Source organism: Cervus elaphus, chromosome 16, assembly GCF_910594005.1.
Source record: "Cervus elaphus chromosome 16, mCerEla1.1, whole genome shotgun sequence".
In the NCBI taxonomy this organism is placed as follows: domain Eukaryota; kingdom Metazoa; phylum Chordata; class Mammalia; order Artiodactyla; family Cervidae; genus Cervus; species Cervus elaphus.
The window spans coordinates 38,037,644-38,058,454 of NC_057830.1; the positions used below are offsets into that span (position 1 = coordinate 38,037,644).

The 20,811-nt window shown below is 42.7% G+C and overlaps 1 protein-coding gene across 1 annotated transcript in view; it reads right to left on the reverse strand.

The window, feature by feature from the left end:
* Nucleotides 1-2,740: 2,740 nt before the first annotated feature.
* The window catches only part of DOCK5 (dedicator of cytokinesis 5), a 281,193-nt gene continuing 263,122 nt past the window's right edge, over nucleotides 2,741-20,811 (reverse strand). Inside the window, exons 46-52 of the mRNA XM_043927733.1 lie at nucleotides 16,206-16,289; nucleotides 15,239-15,376; nucleotides 12,555-12,721; nucleotides 7,003-7,171; nucleotides 6,212-6,350; nucleotides 4,730-4,833; nucleotides 2,741-3,763 (exon numbers count right to left, since the gene is read on the reverse strand). Coding sequence (XP_043783668.1) covers nucleotides 3,659-3,763; nucleotides 4,730-4,833; nucleotides 6,212-6,350; nucleotides 7,003-7,171; nucleotides 12,555-12,721; nucleotides 15,239-15,376; nucleotides 16,206-16,289 — 906 coding nt within the window. The 3' untranslated portion in view covers nucleotides 2,741-3,658. The remainder of the gene's footprint in view (nucleotides 3,764-4,729; nucleotides 4,834-6,211; nucleotides 6,351-7,002; nucleotides 7,172-12,554; nucleotides 12,722-15,238; nucleotides 15,377-16,205; nucleotides 16,290-20,811) is intronic.

The following is a 20,811-nucleotide window of genomic DNA, read 5'->3' on the forward strand; positions in this document are numbered from 1 at the left end:
AGAAGTCTCCAAGCTTAGAGTTAGAAAAGGCAGCTTATAATCTCACATCCTGCTTGATCTCTGGCTCTGTTTTAGCGATCTGAGGGTGGCGGTTGTTTTTTTAATGGGTTTCTCTGACAGGGGAAAACAACTGTAATTTCGGAATCAAGGCATGAAGGTGGAGAAGGAGAAAGCAACCCCTGGCCCAGCACCTTATTTATGGCTTCCCTTAAGTCCAATGCCACTCTCTTGCCACTCCCGTGACACACCACAATCCTCGTATCTGGGGCTGCTCCCTTTGAACACACTGGATTGTCACAACCTGGGTCTTTAGGACAGTGTCTGGCATTCAGTAAGAGCTTAATCTATGCTGAATGAAACGATTCTTGAAAAAAAAAATCAAAACAAGACAAGTCGCCAAGATGGAGTGGGGGGGGGAGAAAAGATTTCAAACAAAAATTCCATAAACCAACATCCACAAAGGTTGACAATTTGGGGGCTACTTCCAAGGGCTTTCAATACTTCAGAGTTCTTATCAAGGAAAATAAGGACCAGTTGTTTCTTCAGTATTTCGCCTACCTTTATGGTAATCCTAAAGCATCTCTTTGCAGCTTCCCTCTTCGACTTCAGGACAGACATTACTTAGGATCTTTTGTCAAACGGGACTCTTTCTGATCAAGGGTGAGCAGTCCAGTGTCCCCTGGACTTATTCACCACATGACCTGGAATCCTGTGTATTCAGGCAGGAGAGATCTAGGATTTGCGTGAATGTGGGAAGGGAATTGTATGGGAAAATGTTATGTTAAAAAAGGAAATGTATTTGGGCACTAGTCTATTGGATGTCCCTGTGTGTGTGCTCAGTCACGTCTAATTCTGTGATCCCAGGGACTGTAGCCCTCCAGGCTTCTCTGTCCATGGGATCTTCCAGGCAAGAACACTAGAGAGGGTTGCCATTTCCTCCTCCAGGGGATCTTCCTGACTCAGAGATTAAACCCTTGTCTCCTGCATCGGCAGGCAGAATTCTGTACCACTGCGCCCCTCAGGAAGCCCCAACTTCTGACCTAAGGCCACAACTTACAAGTCATCCTTGTGACTTGAAAGGAACATGCTTCAGATTTCTTTCTTTTGTGATGTAGCTTACATCCTTCTATTTTAATGGCAGGATATAAAGCTCATGAATCAATTTCCAGCCAATCTGCCTCACAACTTCTCAGAGGCTGCTCTGGGTTCCAGGTCAGCCCTGCAGGTTGCCTCTTCCTCCTCTTCTCATGCCACTTAAAATCAAGTCCAGATCTTTAAAAAAAATTTTTTTTGGCCGAACTACATGGCATGTGGAATCTTAGTTCCCCAACTGGGGATCGAACCCACACCCCCTTCATTGGAAGGGTGGAATTTTAACCACTAGACCACCAAGGAAGTCCCCTGTCTTCAGGTCTTATTAACAATTTGTCCCTAGTTATATACAAGATGCTACCTTTTGGAAAGGGACTGTTGTGTGCAGAACTAATCTGCACTCACCCTCCAAATTATCTTCTAAAAAAACAAAAATGAACACTGATCATGCTTGTGGAGAGCTTCAAATATTATGCAGGCCCAGCAGAGACAAGAAAGGCCCACAGAGTGAGGATCTACTTCACAGAGTCAGCCTCACTTGAACCCCCGGCAGTCTGTGTGGGAGGGATGACCTCCATTTTGAAAGCTGAAAAAAGCTCAGGAGAATTTAAAATAATTCAAGGGGGTGTGCAAAGCTGAGAGAGGCCATAGCTGGGTTGATTCAAACCTGAACGGGTTACTTCCAGAGCCCTGGCTTCTTCACATCTTTCTGCTACATCACACGCGAGTGCTCCGGGTGGAGCCAAAGAGAAAACACAGCACTAGCAAATATGCATTCTCATCCCCTTCAGTGACCCCAGACACGTCTCAGAGGCTTTACTTCCCGGATGCTGTGATGAATTTACACGTCTCTCCTAGAAGGAGTAGTGGTGAAACACCCAAAGAGGCAGGCAAGCAAACCCAAATTTTTGGAAGTTAAATCTCTCTCTCCCCTGTGTGTGTGCTCACTCAGTTGTGTCCGGCTCCTAAGGACTATAGCCGCCAGGCTCCTCGGTCCATGGGATTCTCCAGGCAAGGTTAGTGAAGCGGGTTGCCCTTTCCTTCTCCAAAGAATCTTCCTGACCCAGAGACTGAACCCAAATCTCCTGTGTCTCCTACATTGGCATGCAGATTCTTTTACCACTGAGCCATCTGGGAAACCCCCCACCTCTCCTGGACCTCAAAGGCAAGGTGACCTGGCCAGGCTGCGCAAGAGTCCCTGGTGAGCGTACCCACAGGCTGACCCAGGGCATCCATACCCTAAATGTTTTCTATTTTGCCATAAAAAGCTAAGTAGTACAGAAATTATCTGGGACATTCCCACTGTTGTTCCAGCTAGGGGTAGGGATTGAAGAATTCATCAGGGTTGTCTTCTAGAGATGTTATCCAGGTATAAACTCAATGAGCAAGCTGGGTTATTAGGAAGAGTCTGTAGTAGGATTTTCTGTGTTTAGCCTCAATTTCCTTATCTACAAAATGGTGCGGGGGTATTGTAGGACTTTTAAGGGCCTTCAAGCTCAAAAGATCTTTAATTCTGTGTGGCTGTTTATGTATCTGCTGGTAATATTTGATCCTCTGAATCACTCCACCTTTTCTTCTGAAAAGAGGACTGATGAGGGTACCGTGAACACATCATCAAATCAATTCAACAATCAAGAAGGAATAAATAATCAACGAGAGATATTGCACTGTATTCTCCAGGATAAAATCAGGTTGCAGATGGGGGGCCACCAAACCATTCCAATAAGATCTCGAAGCAAAGCAGTTCAATCCAGACTTCTAAGTCCCTTATATCCAGTGATCTGAGCTCCGAGGTAATAGAAGAAACTGTGCAAAAGTCAGAGCCTCGGGAGTCCATGGTAGGAAGACGTGACTGCCGTGCAGAGAGGACCGTTAGTCGGGAGTGTGGGGAACTCCTGGGAAGGTGGAGGGGGGCAGTTTAGGTGGGTTGGGGTGGGGGAAACACAGGCGCTCAGAGCTCTCGGTTAAGTCCATGTTCTTCAACGATGATAGCCATTCCTACTTGAAAGCAGCCAATCTCCATGAAAAAGATGTTCTTTCCCACCAAAAAAAAAAAAAAAAACAGCACAGGGAAACCTCAGAAAGAGAGATAATTTTGCTACCAAAGTACTTGATGTTGGTCTCTTCCAATAGGTTATATTACAGGGTGTGTCCACATGAGAAAACAATGTCTTAAGTACAGCTTTTCAGAAGCAAAGCAGGAAATTCCTCTAAGGAGTAGGTTTGTGAGGATTTTTCCAGCACCAACAAAGAACTTATCCAGGCTCCTGGAGACCCTGGTGGTTCTGTGCTGGAGGCTGAAATGTCATAATGGTGAGGGAGAAACACAGGAAGTGGCCAACTGTGGAATTCCACATGGGTTGGAGGAGAAATGGCAGGGCCTCAGGCATGGACCAAAAAGAGGTTTTTGAAAAGATGAAACCAGTGTTGGGCTGGTGAACCCCAATTCCAGATCAGGAAAGGCAGCCAGCAGGGACCCTGGGCAATGAGGACCCTGCTTCTCTAAGGCCAATACCCAGGCATCCGTGGTCCAGGTGCTCAGAGCTCCAGAGAGAGGATAAGATCCTTACTGGGATCCAGGCTCAGAAGAAAGGATGCCAGATTTCCGTACTTTTGGAGGTGGAGGGGGTGGGCCTTTGGCTTCTCTTCGGACAGGCAGTGGGGGCGCAATCTGGTGGGGTGGATACACAAAAGGAGACATGAGTCTTCCCTTTCTTTCTAATTTTGCCTTCTCCTCCACATTTCCAACATTCAGTGTTAGCTTCCAAGTGACCTGAGTTTATCAACACAGCCTTTGCAAGGCAAAAAGGGATATGACTAATTTAATCTCCTCCTTTTCCCTTCTCTGTGTGTGTTGCTCAGTCATGTCCAACTCTGCGACCCCATGGACTGCAACCTGCCAGGTTTCCCTGGCCATGGAATTCTCCAAGCAAGAAGAGTGGAGTGGGGTGCCATTCCCTTCTCCAGGGGATCTTCCTGACCTAGGAATCGAACCCAGAACTTCTGCATTGCAGGTAGATTCTTTATTATCTCAGCCATCAGGGAAGCCTCCCCAAAACAGCATTACTGTGTGTTCAGCTGTGTATGATAATGCTTTGCAGCCCCATGGACTATAGCCCACCAGGCTCCTCTGTCCATGGGATTCTCCAGGCAAGAGAACTAGAGTGAGGTGCTATTTCCTACTCCAGGGGATCTTTCCGACCCAGTGACCAAACCTGCATCTCTTGTGTCTCCTGCATTGCCAGGCATATTCTTTACCACAAGTGCCACCTGGGAAGCCCATATGTATAGCAGGGGCTCAGTAAATACGTGTTGAATGAATAAATGAAACTACTGGAGGCCCTTCCAGAATGACTATCCCTCACTCACTCAGGTATGAGTCAGAACTCCTGGCTTATTTCCTTCCTCTGGACCCAGGGTGAGGGCCCTTCAATCCAATGAAAGGTCAGACAGCATCTTCTTCCTTCCCACTGAAAACTCCCCTCTCTTTCATCATTTCAGGAATCAATCAAAAAACTGATCAGAGTGGCAAATCAATGGGACAACCTGCCTATCAAAAACCTGGGGAAATCCAAGGTTACATTCCCACGAGTGGTGGGTGCTCCCCAGCCCCAGTGTCCCCTTGTCACCTTCCTACCTCGGTGGAGTTCCTCTGGCTGCCCTCATAGGGCTTGCTTTTGGGGGGAGGGGGCGGTGGGACATTAGCCATTGTTGGTCCATCTGTCTGCAACGATGGGGAGCCTGGAAATGACACAAAGTAGATGAAGGCAGAGAGATGAGCTCACCGAGGAATCTCACGGCACTTCCGCTGGCCACTGCCACCCTAAACCACCTGGTCAATCAAATCGCTAAGGTCACATTCTACGGTTTTTGTGGATAGAATGAAGACCTCTTACCCGCTGGGACACACGTGGCACCCTTCCTTCACCAGAAGGTGTCATGAGAAATTCTTAAGTAAAAATTTCATGTTTTGTTGAAGGGTGTCATTATTATACTGAAGATGAGAATATTTTCTAGAACTTAAGAGTATTACTCTGTTCTCTGATATATCCCAAGTACTTAGGAAAAAACATCTGCCACAAACTAGGTAGTTAATAAATGCTGGTTATATTGGACTATTACAATTTTATCATTTAAAGTAGCAGTCCTCAACCTTTTTGGCACTAGGGACTGGTTTCGTGGCAGACAACTTTTCCATGGACTGTGGTGGCGGTGGGGTGGGGGGAAGGGTTCAGGATGACTCAAGCACATTACATTTATTATGCACTTTATCTCTATTATTATTCCATCAGCTCCATCTCGGATCATCAGGCATGAGATCCCGGAGCTTAGGTACCCTTGATTTAAAGAATGCAATATCTACTTCCTCCAGGAAACCGTGCCTGATTAACTCCGACGTTGGCTGACTACAGTCTCCTATTTGGGGTGATGATCTATTCTTCCACTGCTCCTTTGTGTTAAGCTTCCTTGTACTTCATCTCAGGACTTGTGTACTGCTGATTCCCCAAACCTGAGTGTAATTTGTCTATGTCTTGTCCTTCCGGACCCTTCTCCACATAAAGCACATGGCTACTTGCCCAACAGTTCCTAAATTACTTCCTGTCTAGTTAGTCCTAGTCCAGTCTATCCCATTTATTTGGAAAACGGGCAGTGAAACCCTGCGAGGCTCCCTGTATTGCTGCTAAGTCATATCCGACTCTTTATGATCACAGGAGCTGTAGTACGCCAGGAGTCTCCATCCATGGAATTTTCCAGGCTAGAATACTGGAGTGGGTTGCCATTTCTTACTCCAGGGATTGAGCTGGAGTTCCTACCTGGATTCCTACTCCCCACCCAGGGACTGAACCTGTGTGTCTCCTGTATTGGCAGGTGGATTCTTTACCATTGGGCCATGAGGAAAGCCCCCTGGCTCCCTGTACAGAGAAGTTTAATGAGTCTTAGCAACCTAAGGACTCTGGCCAAACACTAATCTAACTGAATGACACCCATGACCACCAAACTGAACCCACCTATCATCTCAGACCCCTTGTGGCTATTTTGATTAAAAATGGCCCAGATTCATAAACACACTCCATCACCTAGTGAAATGACGATAAGGGGTCTCTACAGGTACACTTACTCAGGGGCCTGGTTGCTTTAGGAGTGAGTGGGGGTGGGCTCAGGGTCGTTGACTGTGGAGGTGAAGCGCCAGGAAATGGTGTCAGCCGATTGTCCGACAGCTGGAGGCTCTTGGGTCTCTGAGATTTCTTGGCTGGGCTCTAGTGGGGGGGTGGGGGGAACAGAGCAAAACATCATCACGGTGAGGAGCGTCAAACTCATCAATACTCCTTAAACAACCCTGTCTGCAGAGCAGAATCTTGTTAAAGGGCAAAATTCCAGGAGCCCTCTGTAAGTTTACCACACTAGCACGTGGGGGGTACACGGGTGAAGACACAAATAGGGAATCACCGGCCCACAGACTCTTTTCTGGCTAGCCAATGGGCCGTGTCATTTAGTCTGGAGATGAGCCACCCTGATTCTCAGGGATACCTGGTCCCACCACATTTAACAACATGATGTGGCTTATGGAAGAAAAAGTACTTTTCATTTTTTTTTAAAACTAAAAGAAGGGAGATGACAATGTTTGGATGGGCTCATGGAACATGGTGGTGAGAAACACAACTCTAAGCATCAATCCACATATTTTCACTGAGGGTAGATCTTGCGCTGTTACTGATTTAGAGTTGGATCTCTGTACATGGTTTTCTTAGCACCATCTGAGATCTGAGCCCATCCTAGGCTGCTGTGTCCCGAGAAACCACTCCAGGTTTCCTGGTCACTCACAGTTATGATGTCAATGGTAAAAAGCCTGCCTACAGGGAACACGGTGGAAAACTTACAATCATCTTGTTTTGGGTTTTTTGTTTTTACCATCAGATCAGGTTCTGGCACTTTCTCTGCGATGACCTGGGACTTGCTCAGACTCCAGTCTTTAATCTTGAACTTGCTCGCCCGAGTCTCACTCTCCTCTTTGAGGGACAGATCTTCCACTCTGGCCCCTGACGAGGCCCTGCGCTCCAAAAGTGGCTCCAGGATGGACCTATCAGGGGTGGGAGAGGGAAGGATTGGGAGGCTGGGGTCAGTGGATGCAAACGAGTATATAGAGGCTGGATAAACAACAAGGTCCTACTTCACAAGCACAGGAAACTCTATTCAGTATCCTGTGATAAACCATAATGAAAAAGACTATGAAAAAGAATATATATGATGTATAACCAAATCACTTTGCAATACAGCAGAAATTAACACATTATAAATCAACTACATGTCAAAAAAAAAAAAAAAGACTGACCTGTCAGCTACAAATAAGGACAAGGTCAGAAAACACTGATCACCTGACAGTGACAACTGGTGCCCAAAAAACCAGAGGATATGAGTCTTTAACAGCACCTTAACCCGTGGCTTCCTTCTCAGGTTCTAAATCTGAACTTCCGACGGCCAAGTGAACATCTCAAGGTCTACAAGCACAGAAATGAGGCCACCCAAGCACGTCAAGAAAACATGAGTGGATATTTATCTTATGCTAGGAAGATAAGATCTTACTAAACTTGTAGGTAAAGACAGAGTTCATACAGTAGCAGATGAACAGGTGGATAAGAGTGCAAGTCCCGGGGCCCTACAGCCTCCGTTCAAGTCTTACCTACATTTACTTGCTGGGTGACCTTGGGCAGAAAATCTTTTCATACCTCAGTTTCCTTATCTATAAAAATGGGGATGATACAGTAATACCCATCTCATAAGGTTATTAGGGCTTCCCTGGTGGCTTAGACAGTGAAGAATCTGCCTGCAGAGTGGGAGACCCAGGTTTGATCCCTGGGTTGGGAATATCCCCTGGAGAAGGGAATGGCTACCCCACTCCAGTATTTCTGCCTGGAGAATGCCATGGACAGAGGAGCCTGGTGGGCTACAGTCCATGGGGTCTCAAAGAGTCGGACACGACTGAGCAACTAATACTTTTTTCACTTTCAAAGGGTTATTACAAAATACTTACAACAGTACCTAGCAAATAGATGCATGCATGCTCAGTATATCCAACTCCTGGTGACCCCACGGACTGTAGCCCACCAGGCTCCTCTGTCCATGGAATTTCTCAGGCAAGAATACTGGAGTGGGTTTGCCATTTCCTTCTCCAGGGGATCTTCCTGACCCAGAGGTCGACTCTGTGTCTCTTTTGTCTCCTGCATTGGCTGGCGGATTCTTTACCACTGTGCTACCTGGGAAGCCCTAGCATATAGGAGAACTTCTCAAAAAAATATATTTTTTTAAATACAATGACAAATTTTCAAATGCCATAATAAGAATCATGATTAGATGCTAATATACAGAGGGGAAGAATTTGATGAGAAACAAGAGAGTCTAGAGATATTTTGAAATCTCTCTCCCTAAACTGCTTATCAGTTATAAAGGGAAAAATAGTAAGTACTATTTTAATTTAAAAAAAATTTTTCTTTTGGCCACCCTGTGTAGCATGTGGGATCCTAGTTCTCTGACCAGGGATCAAACCCACACCCCCTGTATTGGAGGCAAAGAGTCTTAACCTCTGGACTGACAGGGAAGTTCAATGATGTCTTCATACTCATTGGGCAAATGTGGGCAAGAGCAATAACCCACCTTGCCTAGGGTCACAGCAAGAAAAGGACCCCAGTCATCTGCTCTGTGTTTACTGCCCTAATAAGATCAGCAATTACGGGGTCTCTGGTTCTCAACAGCTACTTGGAAAAAAAAAATTTTTTTTTAATGGGCCAGAGTTCAATTAAGAAAAGAGTCTCACTGAACAGAACAGAACTTCTACATGACTCTTTGCAACCCCATGGACTGTAGCCCTCCAGGCTCCTCTCTCCATGGGGATTCTCCAGCCAAGAATACTGGAATGGATTGTCATGCCCTTCTCCAGGAGATATTCCCAACCCAGGGATTGAACCCAGGTCTCCCGCATTGCATACAGATTCTTTACCATCTGGGCCACCAGGGAAGTCCTTCCACAAAGTAAATAGTATCTTTTTAACAACATGACTGAAACCATAAAAGAGAAAAACAAACCAGGTATTATTTAATCTTTAGGAATTTAAAAGATTAAAAATAATCAAAATACCTAATATAAGTGAATATATCATGAAAAATGATATAGTCGCTCATACATTTCATATGGCATTGCATATTAGTATTTGTGATAATACAGCAAGAATTATAAAGAATCTAAAAAAGAATGAATTTATGTATATGTATAATTGAATTACTTTGTTGTCCACCTGAAACTAGCACAACATTGTAAATTAACTATTCTCCAATAAAATTAAAAAAAAAAAGAACTATAAAAAAATACCTCTCCTGAATAGATCATACATGCTTTTGGAAGTACAGCCTATACTCCATGTTAAGCAAAAAGTTTAGAAATGATATGAGAATATATCTTAAGTGATCGTAAAGCTAAATGTACACAAATATATGCTACAATTCTTAATAATATAAATGCATTTTATATTGATACAACCTAAATGCTTTTATACTAAATTTATAATGAACTTTTATGATTATCTGTTTAGAGTGACACAGCTAAAATATCCTGTTATAGGGAAAAGAATTAATTATGGCACATTCATATGCTGCAATGATAAATAGCCATCCAAAATGATGAAAAAAAATAATAATAAGATTATATAGCAGCATGGAAAGTGCTTATAATAAAAAGACAAAGAGGAAAAAGCAAATGACCAAACTCTATCCGCGCGATAATTGCAACTATGTAAAGATATCTATGTCAATGTAAAAGGATGTATAAATAATTTAAGAAATATAAAACATTTAATTTCCAGGTAGAAGGCCATTTGAACAGGTTATTTTTGTGGTATGGCTATTATAGCATGGAATTAAAAGATTTTAAATTAAGTTTTAAGTCAAAAGATTTAACTCATATTCAACATTAAAATTCACAGTGATGTTAAATATTCATCATTTATATAAAATTAAGCAGTAGGTCACAAAACAGTACATGCAATGCTTTTCCATTTGAGCAGAATTATGAATTCACTCCTTTAAAATATTTTAAGTTTGAACATATGGAAAGGCACTCCATGTTTCCAGTAAGTAAGGTTGAACATCAAAAAGCCATAAACTCAATCCATAAATGTAACATATCCCAATAAAAATAACAACAGGATTCCAGACAAGTTAATTGAAAAACAAGCACCAAGTAAAACTACCCAGACAAATTCTGAAAAAACCTATTAGACACTTAAAACCCTTTAAGATCTACAGTAAATGAGACTGCATTAGCAGAAGTGCATGAACCATATAGGTAGTTCTAAGAAATGGGGGGAAAGTCCATGAATAAGCTAAAGAATATACTAGAATTTGATTTTTTTTTTAAAATAAGGAGGACACTTCAAATCAGTAGAGAAAAGATGGTTTGCTCACTTAACATTATAGGCGAGCCAAGCATGGAAAAAAATTGGGTCTATACTTCATACCTTATAGAATAAACTTAAAAGAATCATAGATTTTATTATAAATAGTGAAACTGTAAAATTAGTTTTTCGTAGTCTTACAGTAGGGAAGGACTTTAACCATGATATAAAATCCAGAAGTCATAAAACCAAGTATTAACGTATTTGAACGCATTTAAACAAAAATCAGCACAACTAAATAAAAACTTAGAAGCAAAGTCAAAAGAGAAAGGGAAAACTGGGGTACTATTTCAACTCAACACAAAGGGCCGGAATCCAACAGAAAAATGCACATGTGTGACCACAGCTCACAGAAAATAGAATATATACAAGCTACTAAACAAATGAAAAAATGCTCACACAAGAGGAAAAAAACCACAAACGCAACAAAACAAAATCCCCATGCCAAGAAAACATTTTCCACCTATCGGATTGGCAAAAACTAAAAGGCCTGATGATACACAATTTGGTGGCAAGGTGTGAGTGGCCAGGCACCTTTGCATATTGCTAGTGGGACTATAAACGGTTATAATCTCTGTGAAAGTCATTTTGGGAATAATTTTGAGAACTGCAGCTATATATGTTTAACAGAGTAATTTCACTTCTTGACTTTTTCTTATATTGATATAATTAAATATTTACAAAGTAATTTTTTCCATTCTTTTTTAAAATTAATTTTTATTGGATACAGTTGCTTTCCAATGTTGTGTGAGTTTCTGCCGTACAACACAGTGAATCAGCTATAGGGATACATACATCCCCCTTTTCGGATTTCCTTCCCATTTAGCCGTTCACAGAGCCCTGAGTCGAGTTCCCTGTGCTATCCGGTAGACTCTCATCAACTATCTGTTTTATACACAGCATCTATAATGTGTATATGTCAATCCCAGTCTCCCAATTCATCCCACCCCCAAAATAATATATACTGAAGATGATTCATTGCCATCACTACTGTGACAGTAAAAGGCTTAAATCAATCAAATGTCCATCAGGAAACAATAATGGAGTGTTTAATGGTGTAGGAGTATCATCAGATATCTAACTACAAAGAAAAGAGGAGGCTCTCTTTGTTCTGAAATGGAATGACTTCCAAGACCTAGTAAGTGAAAAAAGCAAGGCAAAGAGTATTATACACCACCATTTATAAATCAAAAACATGTGGGAAAGGATATATATTTAGGAACTGCTTCTGTACAGATAAAAAGCTGCTAGAAAGGCACCAAGAACAGAACTGGGGGCACTTCCCAGGCGGTCCAGTGCTTGGGGCACCAAGCTTCCAACGCAGGGGACACGAGTTCAATCCCTGGTCAGGGAACTAAAGAGCCACACGTCCAGCAGGGCAGCCAAAAAGCAGAACAAAACCTGAACCTAATATCACGGGCCTCTGGAGAGTGGTAACGATAAGCTGGGAGCCTGGGACTGATGGGAGATTTTTTTCATGATACACCCTTTCATACCTTTCAAATTTCATATGTGATTATATTTCCTATTCATGAAATAAAATTTCAAATTATTTTTAAAAATTGAAATAATGAAGGATTTCTCCAGGGGCCTACTGGTCAGGATTCCCAGCTTTCACTGCCATGGCCCAGGTTCAACCCCGGGGCAGGGAACTGAGATCCCGTATGCCACCTGGTCCAGCCAAAAAAATTTTAATTGAAATAATGAAAAACAAAAGGCAAGCAATAACTAGAAATTATTGTGAGACAAACTAGGATATGACTGGGTGGGTGATAGGGTGTGATAGGATTACGGGTGATTTTTTTTCTATTTTTCATAACTGTTATTATCATCTAAATAATGATATTCCTCATGAGGAAGATGATGAGAAAGATCCCAAAACTAATAACTCAAGTACTGTGAGTTATTTTCCTATGAAGATGACACATCCACATTGACCAAGTTTCACTTGGGTGACCAAAGGCAAACACTAGGAAAGATTTACCCATCCTTCTCGGCAATTAGAGATTAAAGCCTTACCCATCAGATCCTGGTCGGGATGGAGCGTTATCAGATGAGTTAGAAGAGGTGGAGATCACAGAGGAGGTCACTGAAGTGACGGACAACCTCCGCAGCGTGGACGACATGATGTAGGGGATCATCATAGACCCTGTGCGGCTTTGTTTCCGGTCGGTCAAGTTGGGTGGCTGAAGGAGACATGACCCCTCATGGTTAGCTGGCCTGGAATTCAGCCCCTAGCAACTGGCGCAGTTCCCACTGGTTTACGGCCAGTCCCATCCATGTCGGGGCTGGGACCCCATTCTGGGAGGCTGGTGCCTGTGCTTCACTGGCTGTGAAATACTACAAATATTTATATTCTTCTTCTGTAGTTGGAAGGATTTTATTGACGTACTATTTTGCTTATTATAATATGATATAATGAGATATTTTGTAATTGTATATCACAACATCCTAATATTTTAAAGTCTAAGTTGTGAGTTCATTTTCTGTATATTTAACAACTCTACATTTATTTTGTTAAAGTATAGTTGATTTACAATGTTGTTAAGCTTCTGATGTACAGCAAAGTGATTCAGATATATATATATATATATAAAATTCATTGGAAGGACTGATGCTGAAGTTCCAATACTTTGGCCACCTGATGTGAAGAACTGACTCACTGGAAAAGACCTTAATGCAGGGGAAGATTGAAGGCAGGAGAAGAAGGGGATGACAGAGGATGAGATGGCAGGATGGCATTACCGACTCGATGGACATGAGTTTGAGCAAGCTCCGGGAGTTGGTGATGGACAGGGAAGCCTGGTGTGCTGCAGTCCATGGGGTCACAAAGAGTCAGAAACAACTGAGCGACTGAACTGACTGATAAACATATATATATATATATATATATATATATATATATATAAATTCTTTTCCATTATGGCTTATCACAAGATATTGAGTACAGTTTCCTGTGCTATACAGTAGGTCCTGGTTGTTTATCCATCCTACATATAATAATTTGCATGCATCTGCTAACCCCAAACTCCCAATCCATTCCTCCCTCACTCCCCCTGTGTAGTCCTCCGCCACTACCTTATATTCTTAGTTATAGACACAATTTAGGTTAAACCTGCCTTGTTTCTAAGACTAGAGAAAAATTCACCCTGATTTTCTGCCAGTCCCATGAAAAGGGAAAAGCCAAGATGTTCATTACCCATCAATACGATAGCAAAACCCTTTGTCTGCTTCTCCAACTTAGCTTCTGAAAGAGCTAGAATAACAAATACTGGAATAACAGAAGAGTTTGAGATTGAAACTATAAATCTAAAGCTTATCCTGGTGAATCCTAGGAAGTAAAGGAACACAGATCTTTTGTCATAAGACATGTCTCTGGTAGGACTGATTATCCCCATAGGCCACCATATCAAATCCAAATCTTAATACTGACCTGGGTCTAATAAAAACTAAATTCACTGAGTGAAAGCCAAGTCTTTACCATCTAGGAATTTGTGTAAAAGACAAATGTTCCTAAAAGAAAACTGGCAGCAGGTTAGGAGGTAAATTCATAGGAAGGCCTGACTAAACACTTGGATGACTATGAGAGAGGATCAAAAAGACACTTGGGAGAAAAATAAAACAGAGATGGAGGCGTGGGAATTGGGGAACAGCAATACATGAAAAGAAATTCAGAGCTATGATTTGAGGAAAGAGAATTTTTAAAAATCTGGAATTCAAGAATTCAACTTTTAAAGAAAGTAGGATATATTTATGTTAAAAAGGACAGCTAAATGAAGCTGGAACCCAGCATACCATCAACTGTAGGAGAGAAAAGGTTGGCCCATGTACCCCTCCACCTAATTTCTTGGGAGGAAAAAACAGAAAACTGTAGCTGTGAGAAATTTTAGGTGTAGTCGCTAAGTTGTGTCTGACTCTAGCAACACCGTGGACTATAGCCCACCAGGCTCCTATGTCCATGGGATTTCCCAAGGAAGAATCCTGGAATGGGTTGCTATTTCCTTCTCCAGGGGATATTTCCAACCCAGGGATAGAACTCAGGCCTCTAGCATTGCAGGCGGATTCTTAACTGACTGAACCACCAGCCAGAGTGAGAAATGTTACAATTATCCTTAAGAAATCATGAAATCTGCTACGTGCATTGTCAAATGTAACTCACAGTTCTTTCTCCTCTTCCAAGGTGCAAATGGTGTGAACGTTTCACCAAAACAAAAAATAAAATTAAAAAAAAGATTAGGAAAAACTATAAGAGTTGGGCTAGATAGGACACAAGTATGTAGCGTCCGGGATCCGGAAATTCCAATTTTTAGCAGTGTGGTTTCCACAGTGTGGTCCTTAGACCCACAGCACCACCTACTGCATGCTGGAAGTGCCAATTCTTGGGCCTCACCCCAGACCAAGTGAATGAAAATCCCAGGCAATGTGGCCCAGAGATCTGTGTCTTCACAAGCCTTCCAGGCTGTTCTGATGGTCATTCAAGTTTGAGAACCACTGTCCAACACAACAACAGTTGAAGGTCATCAAGAGCAAGCCGTGCCTTCTCCGACCCAGCCCTCCCTCTCCCACCCCGTGTTTTCAAGCCATTCCTAGTCTACTTTGACTCACTTGGCATCTGAAAAATGGATCAGTATCGTGAACAGTAGAAGAGACTAGAAAAAGGTCAGGAATAAGAAAAGCTCATAGGCTGTTGAGAGAAAGCCTACCAGTGTTATGACCCCATAGCGCTTTTCCACTTTCTCCTTGAGTTCCCGGAAGCAGGAAGACAACCGGTCATGCAGTGGCTTTAGTTGCTCCGTCAGCTTCTCCCCATGGATGCGGATCCCCTCTGTCAGCAGAGGCATCTGCAGAAAAAGGCATGAGAGGAATGGGATGAGGTTTAGGAAGAGGGATGATTCAGATTTCGAGGCTGGCAGAGGATGGAGGGTAGGGGGTGGGCAGGTCAACTGATGGACATAGAACATATCAAATGAAAACGCTGGTTCTTAGCACAGGGCTTGGGAACCAGATGCCCTTGGGTTAAAGACGCAGAGGCATTCACACACCTAGGACACAAGTAACCAGGGGACCAAGCAAGGCAAATTCACATGAGCCTGGGGAGCTTTCTGGGCAGGAGCAACTGACAGGTTTCACCTTGGACTGAACTGTACGACTGCATTTCCTCCCACTGGTTACAGAAGTAGTGAAAGATAGAATCTGAGACCAACAATTCCCAGATGGAAACGCATGCCAGTAAATCAACTGGGGGAGTTTAACCTCCCTGCTAAGAAGACCGCTCCCAACACTGCACAGTCTAATGAAATGCTCTGCCTGTGTCACTTTGCCAAATAGACAAGATAGGTTGTGATTCTAAGAGTTTAAATAAAAAAGGAACCCTAAATGGGGGCTTGTAGATGGATGCCCCAGAGCAGGCGTCTTCAACCTCTGGTCTGATGGCTGATAATCTGAGGTGGAGCTGAGGTACCGATAAAAGGAATAAAGTGCACAATAAATGCAATGAGCTTCAATTATTCCAAAACTATCACTCCCAACCCCCATCTGAGGAGAAATTGTTGTCCACAGAACTGGTCCCTGATGCCAAAAAGGCTGGGGACCGCTGCCCTAGAGAGCATCTTGCAAGGCAGTCCCCCAAGGAGCATGGAGGGCTGTCCACCACACCTTCCCTGGACACACCTGCAAAGCTATCAGTCGCTTTAGCAGCTCAATCTTCTCCAGGTCTTCAGGATGCTCCTGCAAGTACTTATCTGTAAAAAATGCCTAAAAGGAGAGCATGGGAAAGTACTGATTAGAATGCATTCCTATCTGTATATTTGATGCTGAAAGGAAGGGGAGGGAAATGGGAAGGGGGAAACACGTCCTCTGTTCCCTCTGGTGAACCAGGAATGATTAAGTAAACATAGATTCCATTCCTGGGATAGCCCTTAAACTACCAGAGTGGACAATTCAAAAAGCAATGGGATATTCTGTAGTCTTTCTAGAATCATGCAATTCCTAGCAAGAGTACATTCTTAACCATAGCTACACATACACATCAAATCAACAGCGCCAGTAGAGAATGTCATTCATTAAAATAAGTTCCCCAAAGAACTAAGAAAAGACCAAGTGACAATATCAAAAAGTTATTCATGAGACTAAACGCCTAGATTTATAAAAGAGCGGAAAATTAACAGGCTGAAGATGTGGTTGAGAGTTTTTCTGCCTTGCAGACTCTATCACAATTCCTGAAGATCTGTAAAAGATTTAACACTTTTACTCATCATCAATCCGAAAGGCTATTTTTAAGGACAACATGAGAAATGCTATAGATGTGGAACGATATTGAAAATATTAAATGCAGGTTGCATTTATTATGGTATGTCAAGACCATGTCACCCATGACATCATCAATAAACCCTGATGGAAAGGCCCTATGATAAGGAAATAAACCCAAACTCAACCTACAAACATCAATGTTACATGCAAGATCATGTTAAAGACAGAATTCATTAGGTGAGAAAAACCCAAGTCTGTGGTGAACATTTGTGCTCCAACAGAGTTCAAAACTGGAGTTATCTATTTCCTCCCTACACCATAACCATCATTTCTAAGAATGCTTTCAGAGACATGCAAATTTCCCCCTTACTCTTCTCCTCCACTCCTCAGAAAGACCACCCCATTACATGAGATCCAAGAGTTCCTAAAACTATAGGATACAGTTATAAAAGAGGTCAGTCCATTTTCTGCAGAAAACAGAGTATGTGCAAACTTTTTCCTTGATTGGTTGAGTGGTGCCCCGACCCCCAAGGCACAGGTTGAAGTCCTAAGCCTGGGACCTCAGAATGTGACCTCATGTGGTCACAGACTAACAGCAGAGGTAATGAGTCAAGATGAGGTCACGTTAGAGTAGGAGGCACCCTTAGACACTGGGGTCTAACTGGTCTCTTTACAAAGAGGGGACGTGAGAAGACAGATACCTATACACAGAGAGAACACCCAGTGAAGGGACAAGGAGAAGACAGTAACCGACAAGGCAAGGGATGCCAGAGGTTGCCTGCAGGACTTCCCTGGTGGTCTTGTGGTTAACAATCTGCCTGCCAATGCAGGGGACATGGGTTCAATCCCTGGTCGGCAAAGATCCCACATGCTGTGAGGCAGCTAAGCTTATGCATCACAAGTACTGAGCCGCTACTTCAGAGCACAGAGCTGCAGCTACTGACCTTACAAACACTGCAACTACTGAAGCCCATGAGCCCGAGAGGCCACTCACCTCAACGAGAGAAGCCGCCACAGTGAGAGGCGCGTGCACCCCAACGAGAGAGCAGCCTCTGCTCTCCACAACTAGAGAAAAAGCCCTGGAAGCAACACAGACTCAAGACAGCCAAAAACAAATACAATTTTTTAAATAAAGCAAAGGAAGCCAGTAGCCTGCAGAAGCCAGAAGAGACGCAGGGAGCAGACTCATCTTCACATGCCTCAGAGGGAACTGATGCTACAGACTTCTTGATTTCAGACTGTGAGGCAATCAATCCCTATTGTTTTAAGCCACTCTGTTGGTGGTATTTTGTTATGGCAGCCCTAGGAAATGAATATGACAGAGAATATAAATGTACGGAATCCAAGAATCACAAAAAGGAAACGGGACATTTATGGAGCAGCTTGTTATAGCAGATTCATATTTAGAGGAATTATCGATCTAAATGAAGTATTTAAGTATTTGCTTAAATCTTCAGCCACCTTTCAAAATATATGTACTTGGAACTTCCCTTGTGGTCCAGTGGCTAAGACTCTGTGCTCCCAATGGAAGGAGCCCCGTCTCCATCACTGGTCAGGGAACTAGATCCTGCAAGCTGCAACTAAAAAGATCCTGCATGCCACATCTAAGACCAGGTACAGCCAAATAAATAAATAATTAAAAAATACACGTAGTTCAGGGCTTCCTTGATGGCTCAGTGGTAAAGAATCCCCATGCCAATGCAGGCGGCATGGGTTCGATCTCATGTCTGGGAAGATCCCACATGCCAGGGAACGACTAAGCCGGTGAGCCACAACTATTGAGCCTGTGCTCTAGAGCCCATGGGCCGCAACTACTGAAGCCTGCGTGTCCTAGAGCCTGTGCTCCATGATAAGAGGGGTCATTGCAATGAGAAGCCTGAGCATCGCCAACTAGAGAGTAGCCCCCACTCGCCGCAATTAAGAGAAAAGTCTGCACAGCAACAAAGACCCAGCACAGCCAAAAACAAACAAAATATTTTAAAAGTACAGGTAGCTTACATTTTTGAAAGGTAATTTTTTTTTTAACCTATAATATGCTCTAAAATTCCCAAAGCATCAGTTGAGTCACAGATCACCAGAGCAGACTGCTCTGAAATTAATTTTTTTAGCAGAGTCCTACCTCACACCACAAAGGGCTGATAAATTACAGCAAATGGTTCCCGGGTTCCAATGACTAAGGCACTGATTAAAGAGCTGCCCTAAAATAGGTCACCTGTATCAAACTGATAATGATGGATTCCCCAACCGATTGCAATAGCTCAAGGTGATCCATGAATTTACTCTTTTTTTATACTGAGAAATATACAAAGTCATACATATTAATGAAAAGTATAAACTAATATTTTTGAAAAGTTCTTAAAATAAATTTGTTTATGTATACTTCCTTTCCCTTTTCATTTTAATTTGAAGATGGTCATAGTGGAAAAAATTTGCTATAAAATTATATAATAGTCACAACAATGAGGGCTTCCCCGGTGGCTCAGATGGTAAAGAATCTACTTGCAATGTGGGAAACCCAGGTTCAATCCCTGGGTTGGGAAGATCTCCTGGAGGAGGAAGTGGCAACCCACTCCAGTATTCTTGTCTGGAGAATTCCCATAGACAGAGGAGCCTGGCCATGGAGTCGCAAAGACTTGGACATGACTGGGTGACTAAGCATAGTACAACGAGGCAGACAAATGCTGCTTGATTCCACTTACAGAAGATACCAGTAATAGCCGAATTCATGGAGTTAGAAAGTACACTGGTAGAGGCCAGGGACCACAGGATGGGTGGATGTGGAATTAGTGTTTAATGGGGACAGAGTTTCAGTTTAGGAAAGTGAAGAATTCAGGAGATGGGTGATGATGAGATGTGAATGTAGTTAGTGCCACCGAACTGTACAGTTAAATATGGTTAAAATAGTATGTTTTATATTATTTGACTTTCACAATAAAATTAAAAATAAAATTATATAATAGTCACCAATATTGGCATATATAAATCAGAGTTTAGGGCGTTCTGAAAAAAAAATGAATACTTGGAAAGACACATTAAAATTTGTGCCAGATAGCTAATAGGAAAAAATACACACTGAAATCATTATAGTATTTAAAAAAAAGTATTGCCTTCTGGGTCCTAATATTGAATTCCATTGAAACACTGGAAATTATTACTGAACCCTCACATGGGCAAACTAGAATTGCTCTCTGGTATTGAGTCCTTACTAGCTGCTGAGAATAATAAGATTAAAAAAGGCTGAGAGAAGAGAAAGGAAGAGAGGACAGAAGAAAAAAGATCTTTGCAACAACAGACTCAGAGCGGGAAGCCCAGTTTATCAAGAACACTCAAATGACACGTTTCATCCCAAATAGGCAGAGAGAGACAGGAAGAAAACGGACACTCATCAAGCCTCTACCACATGGCAGGCGCTGTACAATGCTTCTTATAGACAGGACGTCCCCATTCCCCACATGGCTCCTGTCGGTTATGTATTTTCCTGACTTTTTCCAAATATGAAACTGGGGCTCAAGAGAAGTTAAGTATCTTGCCCAAGAACACACAGCGGCCAATGGGAAGCCAGAACTGGGTCACAGCAGTGACTGATTCTGAAGCCCCTCATCTTCCCAGGACACTGTGTACAAATGTAAAGACAGGAACCTACAAGCTGCAAACTTTCAAAGATGTGAACGTGCATCCACATGTCCAGTCACATGAGCCAGTTCTTGCGTCTGGCGTACACGCTCATGTGCGTGCATCCCCTGCAAGTGGTTGTGCTTCTGCGTTCTTTGCTGTACAGAGTACAGGAGTACACGATCAGTATTTCAAGCCCAGGATGTCTGGAACCAAGTGTGAAACAGCTGTAATGTAGCTAGTACTACTATACTTTCATGGTACTGTACTGTAAGATTAAACATGTTTTATTTTTCCTGTTTGTTTACATGTGTTATTTGTGAGAAAAGTATTATAAACCTATGATAGTACTGTATAGTTGATTGTGTTAGTTGGGTACCTGGGCTAGCTTTGCTGGATTTAACAAACAAACTGG